The sequence below is a fragment of the Chlorocebus sabaeus genome, chromosome 16 (assembly GCF_047675955.1).
Source record: "Chlorocebus sabaeus isolate Y175 chromosome 16, mChlSab1.0.hap1, whole genome shotgun sequence".
Lineage (NCBI taxonomy): Eukaryota > Metazoa > Chordata > Mammalia > Primates > Cercopithecidae > Chlorocebus > Chlorocebus sabaeus.
Genome location: NC_132919.1, coordinates 36,155,611 through 36,179,146, shown reverse-complemented (window position 1 = coordinate 36,179,146; position 23,536 = coordinate 36,155,611). Strand labels below are relative to the sequence as shown.

General features: G+C 43.2%; 1 protein-coding gene across 4 annotated transcripts in view; it reads left to right on the top strand.

Moving 5' to 3' along the window:
• GGNBP2 (gametogenetin binding protein 2) overlaps positions 1 to 23,536 on the top strand; it is a 50,677-nt gene that overhangs the window by 25,499 nt on the left and 1,642 nt on the right. For 2 of the 4 annotated variants that reach the window (XM_008011183.3, XM_008011185.3), the window contains 7 exons: positions 10,832 to 11,035; positions 12,090 to 12,264; positions 15,378 to 15,572; positions 19,970 to 20,120; positions 20,513 to 20,638; positions 20,720 to 20,868; positions 21,677 to 21,925. In XM_008011183.3, the coding sequence (XP_008009374.2) occupies positions 10,832 to 11,035; positions 12,090 to 12,264; positions 15,378 to 15,572; positions 19,970 to 20,120; positions 20,513 to 20,638; positions 20,720 to 20,868; positions 21,677 to 21,925 (1,249 nt within the window). Of the gene's footprint in view, positions 1 to 10,831; positions 11,042 to 12,089; positions 12,265 to 15,377; positions 15,573 to 19,969; positions 20,121 to 20,512; positions 20,639 to 20,719; positions 20,869 to 21,676; positions 21,926 to 23,536 lie in introns of all 4 variants that reach the window. The other 2 variants (XM_008011181.3, XM_008011184.3) reach the window with 1 other exon arrangement.

The following is a 23,536-nucleotide window of genomic DNA, read 5'->3' as shown; positions in this document are numbered from 1 at the left end:
ATTTTTTTTTTTTTCTTTTTTTGTATTTTTAGTAGAGATGGGGTTTCATCATGTTGGCCAGGATGGTCTCAATCTCCTGACTTGTGATCCGCCCTCCTCAGCCTCCCAAAGTGCTGGGATTACAGGTGTGAGCCACCGCGCCTGGCCTACAAAGGAATTTTCTAAGTGTCATTAACATTTGGAAATTAATAAGGAGGAGAGTGCAGTAGAAAAGGAAACTGGTGAGCCGGGCGTGTTGGCTTACGTCTGTAATCCCAGCACTTTGGGAGTCTGAGGCAGGTGGATCAACTGAGGTCAGGAGTTCGATATCAGCCTGGCCAACGTGGCAAAACTCCGTGTCTACTAAAAATATAAAAGTTAGCCAGGCGTGGTGGCAAGCACCTGTAGTCCCAGCTACTCGGGAGGCTGAGGCAAGTGAATTGCTTGAAACCAGGAGGCAGAGGTTGCAGTGAGCCAAGATTGTGCCACTACACTCTGACAAAGCAAGATTCCGTCTCAAAAAAAAAAAAAAGAAACTGGTAAGGGAGCCATCTAGAGATGGTGTTCTTGGGGCGGTTCTGCTGTTTAAATTTGTTACGTGTTATGTTTGTGGTTGTATGTCCTTTGCCTTCGAGATACATGTACTCAATTATTTTGGGAGTGCCTCTAAAAATCAAGTGAATGATAAAAACTGGTGTCATTACTTTATGTGGCAGTAAGCTAATGACTTCACCCGCATACCAAGTTTATTGGTGTTTTTCTTTTCTCAAAAGCTTTCTTTCTTTGCCTTTTTGGTGGATTATGCCCAAGAGAGTAGAGAATGTGCCACTGTTTTGCAGGGACTATACAGACATAAAACATATATCCTTCCTCTTTAAATATGAGTTGATCCTCCCAAAAGATAGTTTTTGTGGGTGATAAATGACAAGTTATTAGAGCGCATGTTTTGGAGTTTCCTATAATGGTTTTGTAGATTTTCCTATGTTTATGGTTAATGTAGCATTTTTAGATGGATTTTAGTCCATTTTATAAATATCTTAATGGTAGTGAGAAAGTATGGTTGAAAGTGATTAATTAAAGCAGTGAGTGATGAATTTAGGGAGATTGTATTGCATCTGGATTCTACTAATTGTAGCTGTACAAGTTAGTTGACTTTTCTGCACCTCAATTTTTTTCTTCTTTAAAACAAACAGGCTGGGCATGGTGGCTCACACCTGTAGTTCCAGCACTTTGGGAGGCCAAGTCAGGTAGATGGTTTGAGCCCAGGAGTTTTAGACCAGCCTAGACAACATGGTAAAACCCCGTCTCTACAACAAAGCAGAAAAATTAGCTGCCATGGTGGCACAAACCTGTGGTCCTAGCTACTGGAGAGGCTGAGGTTAGAGTGTATCACTTGAGCCCAAGAGGTTGATGGTGCACCATAATCACAGTGGCCATGACTGTACCACTGCACTCCAGCTTGGGCAACAGAGTGAAACCCCATCTCAAAAATAATAAAAATTAAAATAAGATTAGCAGCTTGGCGCAGTGGCTCATGCCTCTAATCGCAGCACTTTGGGAGGCCGAGGTGGGTGGATCACCTGAGGTCAGGAGTTCCAGACCAGCCTGGCCAAGATGGTGAAACCCCGACTCTACAAAAACTAGAAAAATTAGCTGGGCGTAGTGGCGGGTGCCTGTAGTCCCAGCTACTCGGGAGGCTGAGGCAGGAGAATCGCTTGAACCTGAGAGGCAGAGGTTGCAGTAAGCCGAGATCGCACTCCAGCCTGGGTGGCAGAGCGAGAGACTGTCTCAAAAAATAAATAAATAATCAAATTCGCAGAGTAGGGTAGGGGGTGCAGTTGGAGGGTGGTGTGCCTGTAGCCTGAGTTAATTGGAAGGCTAAGACAGGAGGATCTCTTGAGCCTAAGAGTTCGAGGTTATCGTGAGCTATGATTGTGTCACTGAACTCCCCCCTGGGCAACAGAGTGAGACCCTTGTCTCAAAAAAAAAAAGACAAAAATAATGAGAGTACTGATCTTACAGGATTTATTGTAGGATTAAATTAAATTTGTTGTGGGGATGATACATAGTAATGCTTGTTTAGAGCAGTACATGGCACATAGTTAAGCACATCAGAGAATGTTTGCATGACAAATTTGCAAGTCCTTATTCCTGTGTTTCCAGTTCTTATTGTAGGTACAATTTGAGTTTGGGGGGTATAATCAGTTTAAAATGATCTATAAATACCTAAATAATTTACCTTTTTGGTGGTATCTACTTTTTAAAAAAAAAAAATTCATAATAAAGATTTGATAACACTATTCAGCCGGTTAAGAATTATGGTAGAGGCCGGGCATGGTGGCTCATGCCTGTAATCCTAGCACTTTGGGAGGCCGAGATGGGCAGATCGCATGAGGCCAGGAGTTTGAGACCAGCCTGGCCAATGTCGTGAAACCCCATCTCTACCGAAAATACATAAATTAGCCAGGCATGGTGCACTTCTGTAATCCCAGCTACTCAGGAGGCTAAGACATGAGAATTGCTAGAATCTGGGAGACAGAGGTTGCAGTGAGCCAAGATTGTGCCACTGCACTCCAGCCTAGGCGACAGAGTGAGATTACAGGTGTGTCACACCCAGCTAATTTTTTTATTTTTTGTTTATTTATTTATTTATTTATTTATTTATTTATTTTTTGAGACAGAGTCTCGCTCTGTCACCCAGGCTGGAGTGCAGTGGCGGGAACTCAGTTCATTGCAAACTCCACCTCCTGGGTTCACGCCATTCTCCTGCCTCAGCCTCCCAAGTAGCTGGGACTACAGGTGCCTGCCGTCACGCCTGGCTAATTTGACTAAAAAAGTTTTATGGTAGAACATTGTCAGATACTACACTTGATCTTTGTCAAAAGGCTGAGAAGTGATAGAACATCATTAGAAATGAGGTGTTGATAAACTGAAACCTCTGCCTTAAAGGTTTTTTAAGGCTGGGCATTGTGGCTCACACCTATAATTCCAACACTTTGGGAAGCCAAGGCAGAAGTATCACTTGAGTTCAGGAGTTCAATACCAGCTTGGGCAGCATAGGGAGACCCATTTATAAAGGCCAGGTGCAATGGCTCACTCCTGTAATCCCAGCACTTTGGGAGGCAGAGGTGGGTGGATCACGAGGTCAGGAGTTCGAGACCAGCTTGGCCAACATGGTGAAACCCTGTCTCTACTAAAAATATAAAAATTAGCCGGGCTTGGTGATGTGTGCCTGTAATTCCAGCTATTCAGGAAGCTGCAGCAGGAGAATCACTTAACCTGAAAGGAGGAGGTTGCGGTGAGCCAGGATCACGCCATTGTGCTCCAGCCTAGGCTACAGAGCAAGACTCTGTCTCAAAAAAAAAAAAACCACACAAAAAATAAATAGGCCAGGTGTGGTGGCTCACACCTGTAATCCCAGCACTTTGGGAGGCCGAAGTGGGCTGATGATGAGGTCAGGAGATCGAGACCATCCTGGCTAACATGGTGAAACCCCGTCTCTACTAAAAATACAAAAAATTAGCTGGGTGTGGTGGCAGGTGCCTGTAGTCCCAGCTACTTGGGAGGCTGAGGTAGGAGAATGGCGTGAACCCAAGAGGCGGAGCTTGCAGCGAGCCGAGTTCGCGCCACTGCACTCCAGCCTGGGTGACAGAGCGAGATTGTCTCAAAAATAAATAAATAAATAAATAAACAAAATAAAAAAATTAGCTGGGTATGGTGACATGCCTGTAGTTTCACCTACTCGGGAGAATGAGGTGGGAGGATCACTTGAGCCCAGGAAGGCTGAGGCTGCAGTGAGCCGTGATCATGCAACTGCACCCCAGCCTGGATGACAGAGCGAGACTCTGTCTCAAAAAAAAAAATAAAATTAAAAAATTAGCTGGGTGTGGTGACACGCCTGTAGTTTCACCTACTTGGGAGAATGAGGTGGGAGGATCACTTGAGCCCAGGAAGGCTGAGGCTGCAGTGAGCCGTGATCATGCAACTGCACTTCAGCCTGGGTGACAGACTGAGCCTCTGTCTCAAAAAAAAAAAAGATTTTAAAAATTCCTATGCAATGCTACTTTTGCAAATGGGAAAAAATCTCTTTTACAGCTTTTATATCCTATTTTTAATTTGCTATTTACTTACGCTTATGGTTGTACCATCAAACATATATTAAACTACTCTGAGAGTATAAAGCAGTAAAATAGGGGGAAAATATTTCAAGTTTTATTATTGTTCTCTTTGACATTTGACCATTTAATTACCTGAAAATGTGAACTTGCTGTTCATAACCTGAAAATGTGAAAGTATTTGTTGTTATTTCTGTGTCTGTTTTTTCTCTCCTAAGGGAGAGACTTTCTGTGCCACGTGTGTGTGTGTGTGTGTGTTTTAAAAGAATACAAAATGAGGCTAGGCACGGTGTCTCACAGTTCAGCATTTTGGGAGACTGAGGCGGGTGGATTGTTTGAGCCTGGGAGTTCAAGACTAGCCTGGGCAACATGGCAAAACCCTGTCTCTACACTGAATACAAAAATTAGCCATGCGTGGTGGCACACACCTGTAGTCCCAGGTACTCAGGTGGATGAGGCGGGGAGGATCACCTGAGCCTACTAGGTAGGTTGAGGCTATAGCCAGCCAAGAGTATGCCACTGCACTCCAGCCTGGGCAACAGAGTGAGACCCTGTCTCAAAAAACGTGAAACAGGCTGGGCGTGGTGACTCACGCCTGTAATCCCAGCACTTTGGGAGACCGAGGTGGGCGGATCACGAGGTCAGGAGATCACGACCATCCTGGCTAACACAGTGAAACCCCGTCTCTTCTAAAAATAATTTTTAAAAAATTATCTGGGCATGATGGCAGGTGCTTATAGTCCCAGCTACTCGTGAGGCTGAGGCAGGAGAATGGCGTGAACCCAGGAGGTGTAGCTTGCAGTGAGCCAAGATTGCACCACTGCACTCAAGCCTTGGCAACAGAGTGAGACTCCGTCTCAAAAAAACAAAAACAAAAACCATGAAACATAAATTTACCTTTTAAGCAGTTTTTAAGTGTACATTGCAATATTGTTAACTATATGCACATTGTTGTACAACAAATCTCTAGAACTTTCTCATCTCAACTAAAACTGTACCCATTGAACAACACCTTTTTTCTCTCCTTACCCCTTAGCAACCACAATTCTTCTTTCTGAGTTTAATTATTTTAGATAGCTCATGTAATTGGAATAATATAGCACTTGAATTTTTGTGATTGGCTTATTTTACTTAGCCATTATCTAAGACAGTACTTAGATAATCTCTAAGATTCATCTGTGTTGTAGCCTATGACAGGATTCCCCCTTAGAAGCTGAATAATGTCACAGTACTGTGACATTTAAAAATGGGCAGTGTCACAGTATCTGTGACATTGTTCACATTTCTTTTTTCTTTTTTTTTTTTTTTTGAGATGGAGTCTTGCTCTGTTGCCTAGGCAGGAGTACAGTGGCTTGATCTCGGCTCACTGCAACCTCCGCCTCCCGGGTTCAAGCGATTCTCCTGCCTCAGCCTCCTGAGTAGCTGGGATTATAGGCACGCACCACCATGCCCGGCTAATTTTTGTATTTTTAGTAGAAACAGGGTTTCACCATGTTGGTCAAGCTGATCTCGAACTCCTGACCTCAAGTGATCCACTCGGCTGGGCCTCCCAAAGTGCTGGTATTACAGGTGTGAGCCACCACACCTGGCTGTTCGCATTTCTTTATCCATTCATACATTGATGGACATTTAAGGTTGCTCTCACATTTTGCCTATTGTCAATAATGCTGCAATGAACATGAGTGTGTAAATATCTTTTCGAGATCCTGGTATCAGTTATTTTGGATATGTACCTAAAAGTGGGATTTCTGGATTGTGTGGTAGTTTTATTTTGAAGAACTTCCATACCGGTTTCCATAGCAGCTGTACTGTCTTACATTCCTGCCAATAGTGCATAAGGGTTTCAATTTCTTCACATCCTCGATAACACTTGTTATTTGTTGTTGTTTTGATAGCGGTCATTCTAATTGGTTTAAGGTGATATCTCATTGTGTTTTTGATTTGCATTTTCCTGATGATAAGTGATGTTGAGCATCTTTTCATATGCTTGCTGGCCATTTGTATATCATCTTTGGAGAAATGTCTATTCATGCTTTGCCCATTTATTTATTTACTTTTAAATTATTTTATTGTTTTGAGACAGGGTCTTGCTCTGTTGCCCAGGCTGGAGTGAAGTGGCATGATCACAGCTGTGCCCATTTTTAAATTATTTTTTTGTGATTGAGTTATAGTGGTTCTTTATATTCTGGCTATTAACCTCTTATTCAATATATGGTTTGCAAATATTTTTTCCCATTCTTTGGGTTGCCTTTTTACTCTGTTGATCATCTTTGCTGTGCTGAAGTTTTTAAGTTTAATGTACAGTCATGTGCTACATGATGACATTTTGGTCAGTGATGGACCACATATATGACAGTGGGCCCATAAGATTATAATGGAGCATACTGCATATAGAAACCTGCTGTATGGCATTTCAGATCAAGTTGAGGAAATGATTAATATTCAGTAATAGTGTTGGGACATTTGGTTTCCATGTGAAAAAAATAAATATACCGCTTAGGTTTGTGTAAGTACACCCTGATGTTCACACAGCAATAAAATAGCTAACAATGCATTTCTCAGAATGTGTCCCGTTGTTAAGTGACACGACTGTAGTTTTTTTTTTTTCAGGCTTAATTCACTGTATTTTTCTTGTACAAAAACCACAACTGGAGCCTGGGTCCTCTGCATGGAGACTCTGGTGTGGGTCTTGACGAGGTGGTTAGTGAATCCCTGACAGGAAGACTTGATGAATGCATTCTCCTTCCAGAGGTCGGGGGTCAGATAGCTGTAGGTCTTAGAGATGGCATCAAAGGTGTCCTTGGTGTAGTTAACCAGGGTGGCAGTGCAGCCCCTGGCCGAGGTGTAGTTGTCATCAATACCAGCCATTGTGAGCAGCTTCTTGGGTACAGGCACTGAGACGATGCCAGTGCCCTGGGCGTAGGGATGAGGCGCACCAGCACAGAGCCGCAGTGTCCTGTCACCTTGCAAGGGACGGTGTGGGGCTTGCTGATCTTGTTCCCCCAGTAGCCTCTGCGCACAGGGACAATGAAGAGCTTGGCCAGGATGATGGCCCCGCGGATGGCCGTGGCCACCTCCTTGGAGCACTTAACACCCAGACCAATGTGGCCATTGTAGTCCACGATGGCAACAAACATCTTGAACCTGGCGCACTGGCTGACGTGGGTCTGCTTCTTGCACTGGCATAATTTTCAAAACCTCGTCCTTGAGAGAGGCAGGCCCCCAGGAAAAAGTTAGTGATCTCAGATTCCTTGATGGGCAGGGAGAAGAGGTAGATATCCTCCAGGGACTTGATCTTCATGTGCTTGACCAGGCGGCCCAGCTTGGTGATAGGCATCCACTCCTTATCCTCGGCCTTGCCTCCATGAGTTCCACGACCTCAGCCCCGGCCCCGGCCCCGGATGCCACTGCTGAAACCTCCATGGAAGCCACTACGTTTCCCCTTCCCAGGCTCTACCCTCGCCGGCTGCCACCAGCGTCATCCACCATTTGGTGTTTTCTCAGAGAAGCGTCTGTTTTTGTTGTGCATGTGTGCTTATGGTGTCATAGCCAAGAAATCATCACTTAGTCCAATGTCATGAAGATTTTCCCCTATGTTTTCTTCTGGGAGTTTTATGGTTTTCAGATGTTAACATTTAGGTTTTTAATCCATTTTGTGTTAATTTTTGTGTATTTTTTGCCCATATTTAAAACTTCAGTGAAATAAAATAATTTAACATTATTTGTCAGTATTATTGCCTCTGTTTACCAAGTGGACTTAGAGCCTCTAATTTAACATACATTCATTTTTTTATTTTTGAGATGGAGTTTTGCTTTTGTCACCCAGGCCGGAGTACAATAGCATGATCTTGGCTACTGCAACCTCTGCCTCCTGGGTTCAAGCAATTCTCATGCCTCAGCCTCCTGAGTAGCTAGGATTACAGGTGTGTGCCACCACACACAGCTAATTTTTGTGTTTTTAGTAGAAACGGGGTTTCACCATGTTGGCCAGGCTGGTCTCGAACTCCTGATGATCCACCCTCCTCGGCCTCCGAAAGTGCTGGGATTACAGATGTGAGCCACTGTATCCAGTCCATATCTTCATTTTAAGAAATCGTTATCTGGCCGGGCGCGGTGGCTCACGCCTGTAATCCCAGCTCTCAGGGAGGCAGAGGCGGGAGGATAGCTTGAGCCCAGGAATTCGAGACCTGCCTGGGTAATATAATGAGACCCTGTTCTCCTCAAAAAGGAAAAAAAAAAAAAGACAAAAAAAATCATTATCTACTATTGGTCCAGCAAAATGTGTGTGCATGAAATAAAGACATGGCTATAGAAGGGTAAATACTATAGTAAGAAGTCTAGGCCGGGCGTGGTGGCTGACACCTGTAATCCCAGCACTTTGGGAGGCCGAGGCAGGTGAGTAACTTTGAGGTCAGAAGTTGAAGACCAGCCCGGCCAACATGGTGAAACGCTGTCTGCACTGAAAACACACAAAAATCAGCTGGATATGGTGGTGGGCGCCTGTAATCCCAGCTACTCAGGAGTCTGAGGCAGGAGAATCGCTTGAACTTGGGGAGCGGGGGTTGCAGTGAGCCGAGATCGCCCCACTGCACTCCAGCCTGGGTGACAGAGTGAAACTCCGTCTAAAAAACAAAACACGAAGAAGAGCGTAAATCAGAAGTATTAATAATAGGGACGACTGAAAAGTTTTTGTTTTGTTTTGTTTTGTTTTTTGAGACAGAGTTTAGCTCTTGTTGCGCAGGCTGGAGTGCAGTGGTGTGATCTCGGCTCGCTGCAACCTCCGCCTATTGGGTTCAAGCGATTCTCCTTCCTCTGCCTCCAGAGTAATGGGGATTACAGGCATGTGCTACCACGCCTGGCTAATTTTTGTATTTTACTAGAGATGGGGTTTCTCCATGTTGGTCAGGCTGGTCTCAAACTCCCAACCTCGGGTGATCCGCCTGCCTCGGCCTCCCGAAGAGCTGGGATTACAGGCATGAGCCACTGCGCCTGGCCAGGTGAAAGGTTTTTAAGCTGAGACACAGATAATCAGATTTGTGCTAGAAAAATTATTTTGGTGTAAGAGATACATCAATGCTAGGAAGAGTGGAAACAGGAAAGTAGTTAAGAAGCTTTAAAAAAAAAAAAAAAAAAAAGTGGGCCGGGTGCGGTAGCTCAATCCCAGCACTTTGGGAGGCCAAGGTGAGTGGATTACCTGAGGTCAAGAGTTCAAGACCAGGCTGGCCAATGTGGCGAAACCCTGTCTCTACTAAAAAATACCAAAAAATTGCCGGGCGTAGTGGTGGGTGCCTGTAATCCCAGTGACTCGGGGGACTGAGGCAGGAGAATCGCTTGAATCCAGGAGGCAGAGGTTGCAGTGAGCCAAGATGGCGCCACTGCATTCCAGCCTGGGCAACAGAGAGAGACTCTTGTCTCCAAAAAAAAAAAACAAAAAACGTATATATATATAGTAGGCAACTTAAACCATGCCAGAGGGAATTGAAAATAGGGACCTACAGGAGAAATAAGAAAGAATGAATACTAGTTGGCCCTACCCTTAATAGGAAGACCTAGGGAGAAGTTGGAATTAACTCAGATTTCCAGCCTGGGTGACTTTGAATGGCTGTGAATGGCGATGTTCTTAACAGGGATTGAGAAAGAACATAGGAATAGAACAGTGTTACCCTTGGACAGTGAGTTTAAGGTGTTGCCTGTTGGACATCTGTCATGTCTCGTCACTTTTCAATATGGGTCTGGCCCTCAGGCAATAGCAGAGATTTGAATGGAGCTGTAGAGTCACAGATTATCTTTATAGACATGTTACTTGAAGCCATACGCATAGATGTGCTCATTTGGGAGATGAATTTAAATCAAAGAGATCAAAATTTCCTTGTTTCACCTAACTAATCTTCTTAGCCAGTTACTATTATTGTGAGCGTGGCTTTTTCACCTGACCAAGTTCTTCTTGTTCCAGGAATTAAAAGATTAAGAAAACAGGCTCTATTCTTTCTTTCTGATTGATTGATATTTGGTTTCTAAAATGAATTTTCTTCCTTCTCTACATTCACAAACCCTTCTATACTTTTGTCACAGTATATACACTTACGTTTAAACCAGTTTCCATGTATGTTTTGTCTATATCATGTCTGTTATTGAGAAATAGGCATTTTTTAGAAGAATTTGGCATTTTGGAAATAATCAGAAAATTTAAAAATACATGTACCACTTTCCTATTCTTCTCCCCACCCCTACCCCTACCCCTATCCTCAAATGCTTAGCTAGTGAAATATTAAAATGTTGTAATAGAAATTGGAGTCAAGGTCTACTGGCTGAAGAGACCATCTATTTTCAGAGGCTGGAAGGAGAGAGAAAAAAACCAATCAAGAGTCATTGGTTTGTTGCCTCTATTGTTTTATTTCTGACCTGTGCAAATAGCTTTTGAAGTGGAGACATGCTAGTTCTTGGCAACTAATACTTTCTGGGCATGCATTTTATGAAATCATAGGTATGTATCTGCCTCATTCTTTTAGGCTATGTGTTTCCCTAGTTTAAAAATCATTTGCCAGTGAAGATCTGTCTGTATTCATGCAATCCTTAAATTTGTATTTACCTTACATGCATGTGTTTTAAATGTGTGTATGGAGGCTTTTTTTGGATGCTGTAGATGGGAGAGAGTGCCATCATCTAGTATACTGTTATATGCCACATGAGATAATTGCACAGCTGGTTCTTAATTTTGAGGTTTTTCTTTTCAACAGGTTTTGCACTGATTGCAAAAATAAAGTCCTCCGAGCATACAATATTCTTATTGGTGAACTTGACTGCAGCAAAGAAAAGGGCTACTGTGCTGCACTTTATGAAGGCTTGCGGTGCTGTCCACATGAGCGACACATTCATGTTTGCTGTGAAACAGACTTCATTGCACATCTTTTGGGTCGTGCTGAGCCAGAGTTCGCAGGAGGGTATGAGTATGTAATTTGCTAGAATGGGCTATCTAGCGCTTTGCTTCATTTTATTACTGAAAGTTTATTTTCATCACCTTCTGCCTCAGTACATATGATGTATGTATAAATTAAAGTATGCCTGTAAAGATTTTGCTTTTCTTTAAAGTATGCATTTCTTAATTGACTGAAAATAGGGAAAAACTGTTCTCTGGTGTTTGGTTCAGTCCTCTGCTAGTTCTTGCTTGAAGGGAGGCAGGCTTTTTTGGCTTTCATTGTTACAGACTATCATTTTCATTTGAAAATGATTAGAAGGGATTTTTCTCCCTCTATCCATGCATTATCGTGTGTAAATTTTATTCACAATAATGGTTTTTGCGTGAGATCTTTGCAGTAGGGGATTAAGAAATGCCTTATTGAATGTAATTCATGAACTGTGTGTATTATATTATCATTACTATATAGAAACCTAAAGTATTATCTCTTTGTTGTAAAAATAAAATCAGATGATGATGTTCATAGAATAAATCAAATTCATTTCCTTTTCTGTTTAGGGTATCAACCCTCATTTGAGTGCCTACTTTCTGCTAGAATACAAAGGCCTTTTTTATCGCCAAAGTTCTGTGAACACTTGTAAAGACTAGCCTGGAGGACTCTTGCCCATGATTGAATCACTTTGGCATTGCCTTTCTCCATTCCCCCTCAAAACAAAAAACCAAATGAAGGAAAAAATGTTTTGCTATAATTGGAAAGAAAAAGGAATTGTTGTGTCTACTGTGAGCTGGACACTTTCATGTGATTGCTTTGTGCCTTAAAACCCATCTCTTTAGAGCCAGTTCCTGAATTACTTTATTTTTAGCAATACGAGGACTAAGTTCTACTTGCATGTGTATTTCTCATTGGTTGTAGACATGCATGCTTGTATATCTACATATACACGAGTGTAAATGTATAACTGTCTTGTTACTAGGTAAGCAAATTGTGTTTAAAACCTGAACTTGCAGCTACGTTATCCATCTTTCACTGTTTCGGTTAAAGGTATTAGGAATTAATGTGTGATTATTCCCTTGTATAGGCGAAGAGAAAGGCATGCAAAGACAATAGATATAGCTCAAGAAGAAGTTCTGACCTGCTTGGGAATTCATCTTTATGAAAGACTGCATCGAATCTGGCAAAAACTACGGGCAGAAGAGCAGACGTGGCAGATGCTTTTCTATCTTGGTGTTGATGCTTTACGAAAGAGTTTTGAGGTAAGAACAGTGGGCTGTTCCAGTGTCTAAGATTGCTTAGTCACGTTACTGGATTGAATCTTTTTTTTTTTTTTTGAGACGGAGTCTCGCTCTGTCGCCCAGGCTGGAGTGCAGTGGCCGGATCTCAGCTCACTGCAAGCTCCGCCTCCCGGGTTCGCGCCATTCTCCTGCCTCAGCCTCCCGAGTAGCTGGGACTACAGGCGCCCGCCACTTCGCCCGGCTCATTTTTTGTATTTTTAGTAGAGACGGGGTTTCACCGTGTTAGCCAGGATGGTCTCGATTCTTGACCTCGTGATCCGCCCGTCTCGGCCTCCCAAAGTGCTGGGATTACAGGCTTGAGCCACTGCGCCCGGCCCCTGGACTGAATCTTAATGTAAGCCACCAGTGCCTCAAAGGACTGTCCATCACTGATAGAGCTTCATGGCTTTGGCTGGATATCATTACATGGTTTTGGGTTGGAGTGGTGGTGGTCTGGGGAACTGGGATTTAGAAGAAGTTGATGGATTTAAAAAAACGTTTTTAATCCTGTTACTTTGCCAGCCTTGGTTTTTAGACTTTCTCAGAGTAGAAAACTGAAGATGTTTAACAAGATGCTGCTATGAAACATAACTAGTGAGGCTGGGTGTGGTGGCTCACGCCTGTAATTCCAGCACTTTGGGAGGACAAGGCAGGCGGATCACCTGAGGTCAGAAGTTTGAGACCAGCCTGACCATTCATTTCATATGATAAAACCCCATCTCTACTAAAAATACAAAAATTAGCCGGGCGTGGTGGCATGTGCCTGTAATCCCAGCTACTCGGGAGGCTGAGACAGGAGAATTGCTTGAACCTGGGAGGTGGAGATTGCAGTGAGCCAAGATCATGCCATTGCACTCCAGCCTGGGCAACAAGAGTAAAACTCCGTCTCAAAAACAAAAAATGAATAAATAACTAGTGAAAAGTTAAATGCAGCCAAGGATTAAGCAGGAAATGTTAAAACCTTTAGTGAGTTTCGTTTTGCCTACTAATGTCCAATAGTATGAAGTAAATGCTGTGTGAATGCCATGGTATAAGAACTACTTTTTAGAAGCACACTGAAGGTGCTTTGTAATGCAAGTATTGGGTTCAATGCTTGTAAATTGCTTTTTAAAAAATGTATTATCTATAGAGCATACGTTAAGCTGTTAAGTATTGGCCGGGCGCGGTGGCTCAAGCCTGTAATCCCAGCACTTTGGGAGGCCGAGACGGGCGGATCACGAGGTCAGGAGATCGAGACCATCCTGGCTAACACTGTGAAACCCCGTCTCTACTAAAAATACAAAAAACTAGCCGGGCGAGGTGGCGGGCGCCTGTAGTCCCAGCTACTCCGGAGGCTGAGGCAGGAGAATGGCGTAAACCCGGGAGGCGGAGCTTGCAGTGAGCTGAGATCCGGCCACTGCAGTCCAGCCCGGGCTACAGAGCAAGACTCCGTCTCAAAAAAAAAAAAAAAAAAAAAGCTGTTAGGTATTTTATATATACTAGAGCACAGTTGTAACCCTTTAAAAACTGGGTCTTGGTCCCTAATGAGAATAGGATGAAAAGTATAAATTCCAGAAGCCCATCCATGAACTTTTAAGTACCCGGTTCTGAGGAGTCTGAGGAGATTTGTAGTAGTTGGTGAACACATTTCACATTTCTTATTCTTTTCTTTTTCTTTCTTTCTTTTTTTTTTTAAGACAGAGTCTCGCTCTGTTGCTGAGTCTGGAGTGCAGTGGTGTAGTGGTGTGATCTCAGCTCACTGCAACCTCTGTCTCGCGGGTTCAAGCTATTCTCCTGCCTCAGCCTCCCAATTAGCTGGGATTATAGGCGTGCACCACCACACCTGGCTAATTTTTTGTATTTTTAATAGAGACAGTGTTTCACCGAGTTAGCCAGGATGGTCTCTATCTCCTGACCCCATAATTCACCCACCTCGGCCTCCCAGAGTGCAGGGATTACAGGCATGAGCCACTGTGCCCGGCCTTGTGGCTAATTGTATTTTTAGTAGAGACAGGGCTTTCATCATGTTGGTCAGGCTGGTCTCGAACTCCTGGCCTCGTGATCCACCTGCCTTGGCCTCCCAAAGTGCTGGGTTACAGACGTGAGCCACCGTGCCCGGCTCGTTATTCTTTTTCTCTTTGTATTTTTGTGCCTTCAGAGACTAGATCATCTAATCAGGTTAAATAGTTTTTTCATTATATGAGGAAATGGTATGTTTACGTTTGCTCTGTTGAAATTCTGAAATTTACGCCAGGTATGGTGGCTCAAGCCTGTAATCCTAGCATTTTGGGAGGCCAAGGTGGGCGGATCACTTAAGGCCAGGAGTTCGAGACCAGCCTGGCCATCATGGTGAAACCCTGTCTCTACTAAAAATATAAAAATCAGCCAGCGTGGTGGCGCACGCCTGTGGTCTTAGCTACTTGGGAGGCTGAGCAGGAGAATGGTGTGAACCCAGGAGAAGGAGCTTGCAGGGAGCCGAGATCGCGCCACTGCACTCCAGACTGGGTGACAGCGAGACTCCTTCTCAAAAAAAAAAAAAAACCCAACAACAACAACAACAAAAAAAACTAATTGAAGATGTTACAACTAGTTACAACCTGAGTGGTAGAAGTTGCAGTGAGCCGAGATGGTGCCACGGCACTCCAGTCTGGGTGACAGTGAAACTCTTTGTCTTAACAACAACAACAACAACAACAAAAACTCTGAAATTTAAAACTAGAATCTTGCTGGTTTGGAATAGGAGTGTGTACATAGAAAACACAGGGGCCGGGCGTGGTGGCTCACGCCTGTAATCCCAGCACTTTGGGAGGCCGAGGTGGGCAGATCATGAGGTCAGCAGATCAAGACCATCCTGGCTAACACCGTGAAACCCTGTCTATACAAAAAATCAGCCGGGCATGGTGGCGGGCGCCTGTAATCACAGCTACTCGGGAGGCTGAGGCAGGAGAATGGTGTGAACCTGGGAGGCGGAGCTTGCAGTGAGCCGAGATTACGCCACTGCACTCCAGCCTGGGCGACAGTGCGAGACTCTGTCTCAAAAACAAAAACAAAAAAACAAAACAAAACAAAAAAACGAAGTTCTGACCAATATTCACCCTCAACCTTATTTTTAATAGATGACCGTGGAAAAAGTACAGGGTATTAGCAGATTGGAACAACTTTGTGAGGAATTTTCAGAAGAGGAACGAGTAAGAGAACTCAAGCAAGAAAAGAAACGCCAAAAACGGAAGAATAGACGAAAAAATAAGTGTGTGTGTGATATTCCTACTCCCTTACAAACAGCAGATGAAAAGGAAGTAAGCCAAGAGAAGGTAATACTTCTTAATGTCAGCTCTTAAGTGTGTATGTATTGCTTTTAGATAGAAGTACAGGCCAAGTGTGGTGGCTCATGCTTGTAATCCCAGCACTTTGGGAGGCCCAGGCTGGAGGATCACTTGAGCCTAGGAGTTCAAGACCAGCCTGGGCAACATAGTGGGATCCCTATCTTTCTCTATATTTTTTTTAAATAAAAAAAAAGTACGGTCGTACCTTGGTATCTGTGGGGTTTGATTCCAGGACTTCCTGTAGATACCAAAATCTGCAGATGTGCAAGTTCCTGATATAAAATGGTGTAATATTTGCATATAGTCTATGCGTATCGTCCTTATACTTTTATTTCTGAGACAGGGTCTCACTCTGTCACCCAGACTGGAGTGCAGTGGCACAGTCATGGCTCACTGCAGTGTTCATCTCTCAGGCTCATGTCATCTTCCCACCTCAGCTTCCCAAGTAGCTGGAACTACAGGCGCACCCCACCAGGCCCAGCTAATTTTTTGTATTTTTTGTAGAGATGGAGTTTCACCATGTTGTTCAGGCTGGTCTCGAGCCTGTGGGCTCAAGCAGTTCTCCCACCTCAGCCTCCCAAAGTGCTAGAATTACAGGCATGTACCACCATGCCTGGCCTCTTGTATTCTTAAATTATCTCTAAATTATAATACCTAATGCAATGTAAAAGCTATGTAGGGCTGAGCATGGTGGCTCATGCCTGTAATCCCAGCTACTTGGGAGGCTGAGGCATGAGAATTTCTTGAACCCAGGAGGCAGAGGTTGCTGTGAGCCAAGGTCGTGCGACTACATTCCAGCCTAGGCGACAGAGTGAGACTTTCTCAAAGTAAATAAATTAAAAGCTGTTTAAATAGTTGTTATACTGTATTGTTTAGGAAATAAGGACAAGAAAAAAGTCTGTACATGTTCAGTACAGATACAGGTTGATTTTTTTCCCCCCCAAATATTTTCGATTCTTGGTTGAATTCATGGATGCAGAACCCACAGATACGGAGGGTTAACTGTATTGCGTTTTGCTAGATTTGGGCATTACTATGCTTTTCCAGTTGTGAGCTCCTGCAGTTTTTATATCAGCTTTTTTCCTACTGTAGTCTGTATCAGTCAGAATTTTAATGTCATGTCTTTGTTTTATGAAGACAATGTTTGGTAATTATCTCTTTACCTGACTTTAATGTACTATTAGATCAAAGTCAAAATGTAGAAAGCCACCTCTGTGCATGACCTAGAGCAGTTCTCAACTTTTTGGTCTTAGGATCCCTTTATATTCTTAAAAATTAAAGTACTCAATGAGCTTTTGTTTATGTAGGTTATACTTACCAGTATTTACTGTAGTAGAAATTAAAAGATAAATTTTAAACTCCTTCAAAAATAATGTTGACGGCCGGGTGCGGTGGCTCAAGCCTGTAATCCCAGCACTTTGGGAGGCTGAGACGGGCGGATCACGAGGTCAGGAGATCGAGACCATCCTGGCTAACACGGTGAAACCCCGTCTCTACTAAAACAATACAAAAAACTAGCCGGCCAAGGTGGCGGGCGCCTGTAGTCCCAGCTACTTGGGAGGCAGAGGCAGGAGAATGGCGTAAACCCGGGAGGTGGAGCTTGCAGTGAGCAGAGATCCGGCCACCGCACTCTAGCCTGGGTGACAGAGCGAGACTCCGTCTCAAAAAAAAAAAAAAAAAATAATAATAATAATGTTGACTACATATTTTTTCAAAAATAACTATTTTCTAAAATGAGAGTGAGAAGCATGAATGGTATTACATTTTTTTTGCAGACATCTTTAATGTTAGTCTTAAAAGGAATAAGCTAGGTTCTTTTTGTTTTGTTTTGTTTTGTTTTTGTGAGACAGTCTCGCTCTGTTGCCAGGCTGGAGGGCAGTGGCACGATCTCGGCTAACTGCAACCTCCACCTCCCAGGTTCAAGCGATTCTCCTGTCTCAGCCACCCGAGTAGCTGGGACTACAGGCGTGCACCACCATGCCCAGCTAATTTTTGTATTTTTAGTGGAGACGGGATTCGCCATGTTGGCCAGGATGGCCTCGATCTCTTGACCTCATGATCCGCCCACCTCAGCCTCCCAAAATGATGGTATTACAGGCGTGAGCCACTGAGCCCAACCGAATAAGCTAGATTCTTGTATCTGCTTCTGCATTCAGTCTGTTTCCATTTATTGGCTTGGTTGAAGCACATGAAGAAAGTCTAGTCTCACACAGATATATATGGTAGGAAAAGTATTTTATTTTGGAAACAGGGTCTTGCTCTGTCACCCATGCTGGATTGCAGTGGCAGATCTTGGTTCACTGCAACCTCCGCCTCCTGGGTTCAAGCAATTTTCGTGCCTCAGCATCCCAAGTAGCTGGGACTACAGGTGTCTACCACCATGCCCGGCTAATTTTCTTTTGTATTTTTAGTAGAGACGGGGTTTTGCCATGTTGCCCAGGCTGGTCTCGAACTCCTGAGCTTAGGCAGTCTGCCCACTTCTGCCTCCCAAAGTGCTGGGATTACAGGAGTGAGCCACTGTGCCTGGCTGGGAGCAGCATTTTAATGTAAAACTTTTCAGATAGTTGTGGATATTCTTCGATACTACACTTTCACCAGTGGTAGTTTCTAAAAGATTCATTGCAATATGGAATCTGATGCCTTATCAATGACCTTTTTGTACTCTGTTAAAATAGAATCCATTGGACTATATTGGACTTTGAATAGGTCTTTTACTCATGCATTGTTTCGTAACATCATGCATTGGAATTTATTTCAAAGTTCACTGAGTTATGCAGGTCAGAAAAGTCTAAGTATTAGTAACCTTCAAGTTCATAGTACTGCTGGTTGCAAGGCCAAAATTCTGATTGTTGTTTCAATGTTTGAATTTTATCATTGACAACAGTTGTTGTTCATTGTTTCTCTTGAAGTAGCAGACTGACTTCATTCATTTTTGAGAAAATGCCTGCTAAATATCTAAGTCCGAATAACTATAGTTTGTCTCTCAGTTATTCTTGCAAGTGAACTTGATGTTCTAGGAAAAAAGTTCAGCTTGCACCTCAAAAAGTTGCACAAGTACGTTTCCTTGAGACAGCTGCAGCAAAAGTGCTTTAAGCATATTTCTTGAAGTTTGTCACATGGACTTTTTTTTTTTGAGACAGAGTCTCACTCTGTCGTCCACATTGGAATGCAGTGGTGTAATCTTGGCTCACTGCACCCTCTGCTGTCCTGGTTCAAGCAATTCTCTTGCCTCAGCCTCCTGAGTAGCTGGGATTACAGTCAGCTGCCACCTTGCCTGACTAATTTTTGTGTTTTTAGTAGAGACAGGGTTTCACCATCTTGGCTAGGCTGGTCTTGAACTTCTGACCTCAAGTGATCCACCTGCCTCAGCCTCCCATAGTGCTGGGATTACAGGCATGAGCCACTGCACCTGGCCCCACATAGACTATTAAAAAGATTTTTGTTGTCAGGGTGTGGAGGCTCATGCCTGTAATCCTAGCACTTTGGGAAGCCATGGCAGAAGGATTGCTTAAGGCCAGGAATTCAAGACTAGCCTGGGCAACATAATGAAACCCTATCTCTACAAATGAATAAAAAAAGTAGGCCTGGTGGTGTGCTTCTGTAGTCCTAGCTACTTCAGAGACTGAGGCAGGAGGATTGCTTGAGCCCAAGAGTTTGAGACTGCAGTAAGCCATGATTGTACGACTGTACTCTAGCCTAGGTGACAGAGGGAGACCCTACTCAAAAAAAAAAAAAAAAAAAAAAGGAAAAAGCATATGTATTTGTGGTTGATATTTAATACAATTAATATTTTTACAGCTTCCTCAAAGACATAAGTAAAATATCTATTTTTGTGAGAGCGCTTGACAATTGAAGAATATAGTGATTCGGCTGGGCATGATGGCTCACACCTGTAATCCCAGCACTTTGGGAGGCCGAGGTGGGTGGATCACCTGAGGTCGGGAGTTCGAGACCAGCCTGACTCACATGGAGAAACTCCATCTCTACTAAAAATGCAAAATTAGCTGGGCTTGGTGGCACATGCCTATAATGCCAGCTACTTGGGAAGGCTGAGGCTGGAGAATCGCTTGAAGCTGGGAGGTGGAGGTTGCAGTGAGCCAAGATCGCGCCATTGCACTCCAGCCTGGGCAGCAAGAGCAAAACTCCGTCTCAAAAAAAAAAAAAAGAATACAGTGATTCTAAGTACACCTTGGTTGGCACTGTCTTGATTCATGCTAAGGACGAATATCTTTACCCACCATTACTTTTGTACTGTCAGTGTAAGTGTCGGTATAATGAAAACGCCACATCTTAGTGTTATGATGAAAATAGTTTTGATCTAGGGAATAAAGTATAGCTGTTACGGAGTAAAGCTCTTGACTGTCTCTTAATGTTGATCCTTAAAGGAAACAGACTTCATAGAAAATAGCAGCTGCAAAGCCTGTGGCAGTACTGAAGATGGTAATACTTGTGTAGAAGTAATTGTTACCAATGAAAATACATCATGTACCTGTCCTAGCAGTGGCAATCTTTTGGGGTCCCCTAAAATAAAGAAAGGTGAGTAATAGTTTCTTTTTAAAATCAACTGTTAACGCTATTCTTTCTTAATGTTAAATGTAAGAGCTTTTAGAGATTCTGTGAGCTGGAATTTTAAAACTGCTTTATAGTCCCAAGAATATCATATAATTTAGTCAGATACTTAATAATTTCCTTTTTCTTTATGTTCTTTGACGTATTTTTTGACAAAAACAAAAAATGGTAAATTCCTAATCATATTTTCATTATTTAATTTACTTTCTACTTAAAAAAAAAAAATCCTTCATTGGAAATGTTCTACTTTTAATAAGCCGTTAATTATGAGATTTTTCTGTGGTCCCCAATGGGTTCACTCTTTGTCCTAATATACTTACTGGTATGTTAATTGTAACTCTCACTTGATTTATTCTCAGGCTTATCTCCACACTGTAATGGTAGTGATTGTGGATATTCATCTAGCATGGAAGGGAGTGAAACAGGTTCTCGGGAGGGTTCAGATGTTGCCTGCACTGAAGGCATTTGTAATCATGATGAACACGGTAGGTTCACATTAAGTTTCCCAGTTATTTCTACTACATGGCTGAGTTAACATAACTAAGAAGGATTATTGATTTCTGCAGGTGATGACTCCTGTGTTCATCACTGTGAAGACAAAGAGGATGATGGTGATAGTTGTGTTGAATGTTGGGCAAATTCCGAAGAGAACAACATAAAAGGAAAAAATAAAAAGAAGAAAAAGAAAAGCAAGATATTGAAATGTGATGAACATGTAAGTGTCATAACTTATAATTCTTAAACCTTTGCTGTTGAGAGAACACTTGTTTTCCTTGGAGTGGCATATGTGCAGCTTAGCTGCTAGGATTTACTTTTTTAAGAATGAGTTCTTTATGCAGTTCTATTTGTTGTTCATCGTGTGAGAGTGTGTGTCGGGGGCACAGAGAGATGTGGTCATTTGTCCAACAGTCCTTGTGAGTCAGAAATTCAATTCTTTTTATACTTTTATAAGCTATGTAATCTTAAACAATTTGTTTAGTCCCTATCATATTAGGTTCTAATAATGTGAAGTGAATGTATATTGGCAGGTGTGGCATAGTGTCTAGTACATAGTAAGTGCCTGGTAAATGAATGCCAGCTGTTGCTATTACTTAGTATTCCTTCTAAAGGTTTAATACTATGTCAGGATTTTTTTTTTTTTTTTTTTTTTTTTTTAATTGAGATGGAGTCTCACTCTGTCGCCTATACTAGAGTGCAGTGGCACAATCTTGGCTTACTGCAACCTCTGTCTCCCAGGTTCAAGCAGTTCTCCTGCCTCAGCTTCCCAAGTAGCTGGGATTACAGGCACATGCCACCATGGCTGGCTAATTTTTGTGTTTTCAGTAGAGATGGTGTTTTGCCATGTTGGCCAGGCTAGTCTTGAACACTTGACCTCAGGTGATCCACCTGCCTTGGCCTCCCAAAGTGCTGAGATTGTAAGCGTGAGCCACCGTGCCTGGCTTTTTTTTTTTTCTCTCTCTTTAAAGAATAATTGCTATTATTTCATGCCTTTTTACCTGTGAAATCCTTTGCTGTGGTATCAGATCCAGAAGCTTGGAAGCTGTATTACAGATCCAGGTAATCGAGAGACCTCAGGAAATACCGTGCACACAGTGTTTCACCGTGACAAGACCAAAGATACACATCCTGAAAGCTGTTGCAGCTCTGAAAAGGGTGGGCAGCCACTACCTTGGTTTGAGCATAGGAAAAATGTACCACAGTTTGCAGAACCTACAGAATCATTGTTTGGTCCCGATTCTGGAAAAGGTGCCAAGAGCTTAGTTGAACTCCTTGTAAGTATTCCATGTGGTCTTACTGTATATAATGGTTTGGGAACAGGGTGGATGTGGGAGGGGTTAGTATTTGAGGGCTTAAGGTAGGTAGTGGAAGCAAGCTTATAAGAAATTAAGGGTAGTATTTCATTATTCTTTGGGGGCTTTATTTCTGTCCTTCCACTCATGGTTTATGCATCTGCTTTGGAGCATGTTTCCATGGCTGCCTCTGTCTCAGTAGAAGACATTATAGGTACTCCTTGAGTTACAGTGGGGTTATATTCCAATAAACCCATTATAACTCAAAAATACTGCTGAGTCGAAAATACATTCAACACCCCAATAAACCCTTTGTAAAGTTTAAAAAAAAAAAAAATCCCACGTAAGGCTGGGTACGGTGGCTCATGCCTGTAATCACAGCACTTTGGGAGACAGAGGTGGGCAGATCATGAGGTCAGGAGATCAACACCATCTTGGCCAACATGATGAAACACCATCTCTATTAAAAATACAAAAATTAGCTGGACATGGTGGTGCACGCTTGTAGTCCCAGCTACTCGGGAGGCTGAGGCAGGAGAATCACTTGAGGCCGGGAGGCGGAGGTTTCAGTGAGCTGAGATCGTGCCACTGTAATCCAGCCTGGTGACAGAGTGAGACTTCCTCTCAAAAAAAAAAAAACCTGGCCGGGCGTGGTGGCTCACACCTGTAAGCCCAGCACTTTGGGAGGCCAAGGCGGGCGGATCACGAGGTCAGGAGATCGAGACCCTCCTGGCAAACATGGTGAAATCCTGTCTCTACTAAAAATACAAAAAATTAGCCAGGCATGGTGGCGGGCACTTGTAGTCCCAGCTACTTGGGAGGCTGAGGCAGGAGGATGGCGTGAATCCGGGAGGCGGAGCTTGCAGTGAGCTGAGATGGCGCCACTGCACTCCAGCCTGGGCTACAGAGCACCCAATTAAAAAAAAAAAAAAACCGAGTGTAAGTCAGGACTATCTGTAGTTGGGAGAAAGGATAGAGGTAGCATTATATTCAGGAGTCTGCCTCCCTGAAGCGAGTTACTGTAAGTAAACTTTGCCTTTCTGATTGGCAAGTTATAGTAGCCACCCTTCCATACCAGGAAGAATGTACAGTTTGAACTAGAGGCTGCTTTCTTCTTTTATGTGTCATGTAGGATAAGACTCTAGTTCCTGAGACTTTTTACCTGATTCCAACTGACCCAGTGCATAGTATAGGTGGTGGCCCTTGGAGGAGGGAAGGAAGGAGAAAGGTGGTATGTTTTCCATTAAGAGTCCTGATGAAACCAAATCCTTTGGAATACTAGCTTTTTTCTTTTTTGAGACGGAGTTTTGCTCTTATTGCCCAGGCTGGAGTGCAGTGGTGTGATCTCGGCTCACCACAACCTCTGCCTTCTGGGTTCAAGTGATTCTCCTGCCTCAGCCTCCCGAGTAGCTGGGATTGCAGGCTTGTGCCACCATGCCTGGCTAATTTTGTATTTTTCGTAGAGATTGGGTTTGTCCATGTTGGTCAGGCTGGTCTCAAACTCCCGACCTCAGGTTATCTGCCCACCTCAGCCTCCCAAAGTGCTGGGATTACAGGCGTGAGCCACCGTGCCTGGCTAGTTTTTTTCTTTTT